General features: G+C 44.6%; 1 protein-coding gene across 1 annotated transcript; it reads right to left on the minus strand.

The window, feature by feature from the left end:
• Nucleotides 1-2,743: 2,743 nt before the first annotated feature.
• Nucleotides 2,744-6,205, minus strand: LOC134461781 (uncharacterized protein K02A2.6-like). Its single transcript, XM_063214635.1, has one exon. It carries the CDS (start codon nucleotides 6,149-6,151, stop codon nucleotides 2,744-2,746), a length of 3,408 nt encoding a protein of 1,135 aa, XP_063070705.1. The 5' UTR covers nucleotides 6,152-6,205.
• Between the last annotated feature and the right edge of the window lie 2,526 nt (nucleotides 6,206-8,731).

Raw genomic sequence — 8,731 nt, forward strand, 5'->3', positions numbered from 1 at the left:
AGCACTTTTTAAGTATTGTAGTTTCCTTAGAAATTGTTTCATCATGCTTGATATTATCAGATAATCTTTAACCAGTCAGAATGACTTCAGTTCTTCAGGTGGTATTGAAGTTTGATGGTGATCACGGACAAGTGGAGGATGAATGGGTTTCAATGGTGCTGCCTAAAATAACTTGTTATTTTCTAGAGATGCACCGGATCCGGTTCCGGTTCCGGATCTGTCAGGATAATAGAGTTTTTCACAGGGTCCGGGTCTGGCAGGATCTTAAGCAGTGGATCCGGTATCTGGTTCAGTCTTTCGCAACCCGAATCACTGCATGGAGTGAAAGATCTTTCGAAGCGGCCGTTGCAGGCAGTGTGGCAGTAAGCCAATGAGTTTAAAAAATAGTTTGAGCCAACGTAATAAAAAGGGCCTATGTGTGCGAGTAGATTATATGTTTCAACTCTTTTGTAGGATCCGGTATCCGGTTCCGGATCCGGCAGGATCTTATTCAGTAGATCTGGTATCCGGCAGGATCCTAGAAATCAGGATCCGGTGCATCTCTAGTTTTTTCCACAACGGCAAATACTGCTATTGTGCAGTACTTACTGTTTATGCTCAATATGTGACTCAAAGTAATATTTTCACAGTAGCTGTCTGTTTTTTCGAAAAACAGTAGAATGCTGTTGCAGAATTGCCGTAAATAAACAGCTATTTGTTACAGTGCACCAAAAGCTGTCAGCGGCCTTGGCTGTCAGTAACACACTGTGAGTCTCAACTCTCAGTAGCGTACTTCAGAAGCCTGATTCAACCAAAGTCCCTGAGAAACCACTAAAATCAACTAGACCCTCCAACGACTCCCACATTTTAATGTAAAAGCTCAAGTTTTCTAGAAGCTCTAGATTTCAGCACTTTGATGAATGTTTCACAATGGAATGCACAGTAAGAATCGATAAGGTTGTTCGTAAATGTTATGCTGCATGGTCCAGAATCCAATTTATAGGCTACATGTGCACATGTGTAATGTGTACTTTTGACTAAACACATCACAAACTGACAGCTAATAAAAAGAACACCTTACTTACCCATAAAGGGGAAAGGGGGAATCTAGTAGGGCACTTTATAACTATTTATATTTCACCACTCAAATGAATGAATGACTCGAACCCTCCATCTGCCATCTTCAATATCCAGCATGTAACTCAAGTCCATTGCAAATCATGCCTAAAGTCATTATATAAGCCAGCACAAAAATGGCAAAACTACAGTTGCAGTCGACTCTGCCGTGGTCTAACGGTAGGGCACTGGGTTAATGCACAGGCGACCCGGGTTTGATTCCGACCCTGGTCATTTGCTGATCCTCCCCCATCTCTCTCTCCCACTAGCTTCCTGTCGCCATCTCCAGCTGGGTCAAAGACGTGCAAAATGGCATTGTCATTCAGTGTAACGGATGCCTTCTGCTGACTGTAACTGTAAAAATCATGACTCTTTTTATTTATTTATTGTTACAGGGAATTCATGAAAGTCTCGGCTGTCATCCATTCACTTGAAACAATTTAAAAATCATGTTTTTTTTGCAGTTACAGTCGGCGGAAGGTGTCCGTAACACTGAATGACAAAGACGTCTTTGCCCCAGCTGTCCTATCAAATAAAGGTGGAAAAAGCCCTGAGCAATTAAAAAATACAATAAAATTACAGTTGATCATAAAGATTCAATTCCAATATATCACCGCGTTGTCGGATGTTATTCCTTAAGTTTCCTATCCTACTATTTCTGATGCTCAGTGTTGTGTATGCAGTTATTACTCGGTTGTAAGTTACACACACACATTCAACCTTATGTGCTACAATAAAGCACGGACACAAGAGTTGCCATTTAACGAGCCGTGGCTCCTTTAGTGAACTTGTGAAGACTCAATACAGACTAATGCGCATGTGCATATTACTATTAAAACAATCACTATCAATGCGCAATGAAATAAAGTAGACCCATATATTCCCATACATAACACTCCTCCCTTCCAGCATTGATATCCCCATTTAACTTAACTGCTTTACCTGAGTATTAATAACTAAAACTAACTAAACCCTAACTATTTATCTACTCTCAATCTGTCTCAGTCCTGGAATCTCTCGGGAGGTCTCCTAATCCTTTCTGGGTAACGCCTCACTGGTGAAGTGTTCGCAGTAGGACTTTGCGGAACAGGGTTCACAGCAGGACGTTGCGGAACAGGGTTCACAGCCGGACGCTGTGGAACAGGTGACGCTGGTGCAGAGCCACCTGCATCATCTTCAGGGCCGCCGGTGTCTTGGGCTTCGTCACTGAACTCGAAGTCACCATGGAATGGCGTATCGTTGGCATCTACGCTTGTCGATCCAGATGCATCCAACAGCTGATCCACGTGTCTACGCCACACTAGGTCCTGCCCGACTTTCACTTGGTAGGTCAACGGTCCTGTTTGTGAAACGATGGTGCCAGTCTGCCACTTTTGTCCTTTATTGCGGTAGTCTTTGGCTATCACCTGTTGTCCCACTTGGAATGTACGCAATGAGCGTGTCTGGGATCGGAGAGCAGATTCAGACTGTTTCTTCTGTACATGTTGCTGTAGACTGGGTTTCAGTAAGTCTAAGCGTGATCGCAGGGGACGCCCTAGGAAGAGCATAGCGGGGGTCTGTCCTGTTACAGCATGGGTGCTGTTGCGATAGGCCAGCAGAAAGTTTGCTATCTTCTGCCGCAGCGATGCTGTGTCTTTATCCATGGCCTTTATTGAATGAAACGTTCAGCTTGGCCGTTAGAAGCTGGATGGTACGGCACAATGGTGGTGTGTTGTATGCCGTTCTTTCTAACAAAGCGCTGAAACTCTTCGGCGGTGAAAGGTGTTCCGTTGTCACTCACGATCTGATGCGGAAGGCCTGTGCGTGCGAACAGGGCCCGTAAGAGTTCAACTGTCTTTGCAGAGGTTGCGGTCTTTGTGCAGAAAACCTCAGGCCACTTTGAGTGCGCATCAACAACGACTAGGTACATGTGGTCAAGGAAAGGTCCTGCGTAGTCAATGTGCACACGTTGCCATGGTTTTGTAGGCCATTCCCACACATGCAGTGGGGCTGTTGGTGGAGACTTTTGGGTCTGTAGACACCCATAGCATGTCTTGGCTAGTTCTTCAAGCTTTTCATCGATTCCAGGCCACCATATAAAGCTCCTTGCGAGGCCTTTCATTTTCACCACGCCTAAGTGTCCCTCATGTATCACAGTGAGAACCCTCTGGCGCAGCTTCGGTGGTATGACTACCCTCGCCCCCCACAAAATGCATCCTTGATGCACTGTGAGCTGTTCTCGTCGACTTGAATAGCCCGGTAAGGATGAGTCACCGTGGCGTGGCCAGCCTTTCAGCGTCAACTCGTAGACTTTGGACAAGACAGGGTCGCGGCCTGTCTCTCGTGCGATCTCCTCACTTGTGACTGGTAGAGGATCCACTTGTGCCATCTGGAACATATCCACAGCTTCTTTGGTCTTTACTGGTGGTGCGACTTGCAGTGGCAAACGGGACAGCCCGTCAGCGTTCCCATGATGTTGTGTGCCCTTGTACTCAATGCTGTAGGTGTGAGCACTCAGGAACAAAGCCCACCGTTGCAGTCGTGCAGCGGCCATGGCTGGCACTCCCTTAGCTGGATTAAAGATGGAAACAAGGGGTTTATGATCCGTGAGGAGGGTAAAGTGCTTACCATAAAGATATTGGTTGAACTTTTTCACTCCCCAGACCAGACTAAGAGCTTCTCTGTCAATTTGCGCATAGTTACGCTCAGCTGCATTCAGAGATCGGGAGGCAAATGCTATTGGTCGCTCTGTTCCATCACTGAATCGGTGTGATAGCACGGCTCCGATTCCGTAAGGCGAAGCATCACATGCTAGCTTGAGAGGCACTTGGGGGTCATAGTGAGTTAAGACATTGTCTGATGTCACTAACTCCTTTGCTTGCTTGAAGGCCTTTTCACAGTCCTGGGACCAGTGCCACTTATTGCCAAGTTGGAGTAAGCAATTCAAGGGGTGTAGCACTGAGGACAGGTTGGGCAAGAATTTTCGGTAATAATTTACAAGGCCCAAGAAAGATCTCAGTTGAGAAACATTCTGTGGAGGTGGGGCCTTCAATACAGCGTCAATTTTGTCTTTGCATTTGTGTAGCCCGTTTTTGTCAATTTTGTGGCCACAGTATTCAATTTCATCTTGAAAGAATTCACATTTTGCTTTGTTGGCCCGTAATCCAAATTCATCCAATCTTTTGAGCACTTTTTCCAGATTTTCAAGGTGTGCGTCGTCATTTTCTCCTGTAATGACTATGTCATCCAAATAGCACTGTGTATTCGGTATGCCTTGTAGGACTTGCTCCATTGCTTTCTGCCAGATTGCCGGTGCTGAAGCGATGCCGAAGACCAGGCGGTTGTACTGATAGAGACCTTTGGAGGTATTGATGGTCAAGTACTTTTTAGACGACTCCTCCATCTCCATCTGTAAGTACGCTTGTGCTAGGTCAATCTTGGAGAATCGCTTACCTTGGCCCAGCGCTGCAAAGATGTCATCAATACGCGGTAGAGGGTACTGTTCCGCCTTCAGGACCGGATTGACTGTGACCTTGAAATCTCCGCAGAGGCGTACTGAGCCATTTCCCTTTACCACTGGCACTATTGGCGTTGCCCATTCAGACCAGTCCACTTTCGATAAGATGCCCTCATTTTCCAGCCTTTGGAGTTCATTTTCCACTTTGGGGCGGAGAGCGTATGGAACCTGGCGCGCCTTGTGGAATTTGGGAACAGCGTCATCTTCCAGCACAATCTGGGCTTTCAGGTGTTTAAGTGTGCCTATGCCATCTTGAAACACTTCACCTGCATTGGTAAGTATTTTATTCAATTTTTCAGTTGTAGAGCCGGTGCTCTGCTTTTTGGTCACTGTTGCTTGCATTTCTTTAATTGACTGCCAATCCAATTGTATCTCACGAAGCCATTCACGGCCAAACAGGGGCGCACCTCCTCTCTCAACAACATACAGGGACAGCACATGGCGTTGATCGCTGTAGTGTACCTTCACCTTGACCACGCCCATTGGGGCTATGCGCTCCCCTGTGTAAGTTTTGAGCATTACATCAGTAGACTGTAATTTTAGATGTGAGAAGTGTGCCTGGTAATCCTTTTTGGAGATGACTGACAATGCAGATCCAGTATCTAACTCCATGGTCAGTGTTTTCCCCTCCACTTTAGGTGAAACCCATATAATTCCCCTGTTGGGTCTTTTCAATGAGCATACATCAAAGCAGGCTAGGTCTTGTGCACTATCTGTGTCAGAAGAGCAAGTTTCAATGTCATGCATTTCTCTTTGTTTATCTTTTCGTTTGTGGAACTTTTTCTCTTTCACTTTTTCTCTCATTTTGGTTTTGCACATTTTCTGTATGTGACCTGTTTTCTGGCATTTGTTGCATTCTTTATCTTTAAACCAACATTCAGCTGGAGTGTGTGACTTCTTGCCACAGCGATAACATGCATCACTTTTCTGTTGTCTTTTGTCTATCTTGTGCACATTGCACTCGTGTACATGGCATTCTTGCGCCATCTGCTGTTGCAGCTCGGTAGCGCCTTTGGCAGCAGCTTCCATTGACGTCGCGAGCTCAATGGCACGTTTCAGCGTCAGGTCTTTTTCTGTTAACAGCCGTTTCTGTATATTTTCGTTGATCAGCCCGCACACAAATCTGTCTCGCAGTGAATCTAATAGATTTCTTCCAAATGAACAATGCTCAGACAGTCTCCTCAACTCTGCCACGAATTCAGCAATAGACTCTGTCTTCAACTGGTTTCGTTTATGAAATTTAAAACGCTCAGCGATGACGAGAGGCTTCGGATTCAGATGAGTCTCTAACGCAGTAACAATGGCTGTGTACGACTTATCAGCAGGTTTATCTGGAGTCATTAGGCTGCGCAGCAAATTATATGTCTTAGCTCCCATTACACTAAGCAGTACAGCTACCCTTTTGCTGTTTGGAATGTCGTTTGCAACAAAGTACTGATCCAACCTCTCAATGTATGTTGTCCAGTCCTCCGCCGCACTATCAAAACTGTCCATTCTTCCGATTATCCCTGCCATGGTTGGCGCGGTATTTACCGTCGGGTTTGGCTGATTTTGTGACATTTTCCTCCGCGTTTCAATGTGCTAGCTTCTATCACAGTCAATAGCAGTTTAGCTCGCCAGAGAACATCACTCTCGGTGGGTATCTTCTCGCCATCGAAGTTTCTCCACTTTCCTCACGAGACCGCTTGGAGCAGGTCAAGCTCCGCTTGGATTCTTCACAGATCCTCGTCGCCAATTGTTGTGTATGCAGTTATTACTCGGTTGTAAGTTACACACACACATTCAACCTTATGTGCTACAATAAAGCACGGACACAAGAGTTGCCATTTAACGAGCCGTGGCTCCTTTAGTGAACTTGTGAAGACTCAATACAGACTAATGCGCATGTGCATATTACTATTAAAACAATCACTATCAATGCGCAATGAAATAAAGTAGACCCATATATTCCCATACATAACAATCAGTGTCTTTGACAACTAGCAGCTGTGTGATGTCATGAGGTCACTTCCTGTTGTCCCTGGTAACGATGGTGCCTGCATGACAACTGTTGTTCAGAATGCACAGAGCACTGGAAAACATATTTACCTAAACACACACACACACACACACACACACACACACACACACACACACACACACACACACACACACACACACACACACACACACACACACCCACACATATGCACGCCTGCACACATGGACACACACACACTTCATCTTTTATGCCTCACTGAATAGCTAAAGGGCATGCAGTGTCAGACAGTGATGGAGACATGGGAAACATACCAAAATTACCTTCACTCAGTTCTGTAATATAAGTGTGTGCGTGTGCGTGTGCGTGTGCGTGCGCGTGCGTGTGCGTGTGTGTGTGTGTTATGGATATGTTGAAGAGAGTAGGTGTGCAAGGCCATTGTAACAGGTGGTACAGTCACAGGAGTCAGGGACAGCTGTATTCCACACACACACACACACACACACACACACACACACACACACACACACACACACACACACACACACACACACACACACACACACACACACACACACACACACACACACACAATGCAAGATAAAGATCAGAGAGGGAGGTGCCAATGAGAGTCCATTTGCTCCGTCTCGCAACGCGACACAGCACAAAGCAACGCAAGGTGTCGCGAATCTGTATGGCTGTCCTGGCCATATTCCATGACGTTATCAGTTAAAGTCATATTAAATCAATGACAGTCAAAAAATGTGTTTGTAGTTTGTAGTGTGTTTCAACAGTAAAGAAAAGTATGTGTAGAGTAAGAACTATCTACAGTAGATATGGTGTGTGTGTGTGTGTGTGTGTGTGTGTGTGTGTGTGTGTGTGTGTGTGTGTGTGTGTGTGTGTGTGTGTGTGTGTGTGTGTGTGTGTGTGTGTCTCCTCTCGCACTACCTGTTTCTTCCTCACCTATTTCATCTTTCTCTGTTTCCTCATTCTCTGTTGGTCCTCTTTCATTTCCTCCTCTTTCCTCTTCTATCTCTATCTGATCTCCTGGTGTTTCTCCTCTCCCTGAGATCTCTGCCTCATTGCCTGTACCATCACTGCCTGAAAAAAAGTAGAATTTAAGAGTTGTGGGCAGAACACCAGTTAAGCAGCCTGCCAATTACACTGACAACATAAGCTAAAGGATCATCATGTAGGCTATAACTACCTATGTCAGCATAAATAGCCTATACAGCATGTTTTTTGTTATATTGTTTTATATTTAGAAAATATAAGATTGCTATTTTTGTTTTACACGTGCCAATTCAATGGCTGTTTAAAAGACACCTGAGCGGGAATGCCAATTACACTGCCAATTACACTGACAACATAAGCTAAAGGATCACTCATGTAGGCTATAACTACCTATGTCAGCATAAATAGCCTATACAGCATGTTTTTTGTTATATTGTTTTATATTTAGAAAATATAAGATTGCTATTTTTGTTTTACACGTGCCAATTCAATGGCTGTTTAAAAAAAATGATATATAAGCCATCATATAAATCATATTTTTTGCGGTATTTAGAATGACAATTGACCTTTTATTTGATTTGCTATTCTCATTTCACCTTGAAGCGCGAGAACGTCTCGTGCTGTAAAATTATTGTTGTAAAATTACACTGGTGGCATTGCTAGCTTTCGTGAGAATGACTAGCGGTGGGTGACGAGTGCAATACAAGGATAGCATGACTACGCATTAGCTAATGTGAAAGCTCGTTCTGTCATTGCCATAATTCGTCAACTCAAACTTAACGACTCATGTAAATTGATCTCTGTCAGTCTTACTTTGTAGCCTACTTGAGGCCTTTTGCTGGCATCTGCGGAAGTGGAAGCACTGGATGGTCTCTTCAAATATCTCCTAATATCCATGATGATTAACTTTGAACAGTTAAGTAGGCAGGCAACTAAATGCAACGTGTATGTGTTTACATATCCCCTGGATCCTGATTGGTTCTCTCCGCGCAGCCGAAAGGCACTGATTGGAAGGTCACATACCCGAATACAGAGCAGATGAAAATGATTCCTACTAAAGCGTTAAGTTCAGCAATATGTTTTAAATGACACCAAACTTATTTTGGATTATTCCAACGGCAGATCACAAGCCGCAGGGAACTTTGACG

Source organism: Engraulis encrasicolus, chromosome 13, assembly GCF_034702125.1.
Source record: "Engraulis encrasicolus isolate BLACKSEA-1 chromosome 13, IST_EnEncr_1.0, whole genome shotgun sequence".
Lineage (NCBI taxonomy): Eukaryota > Metazoa > Chordata > Actinopteri > Clupeiformes > Engraulidae > Engraulis > Engraulis encrasicolus.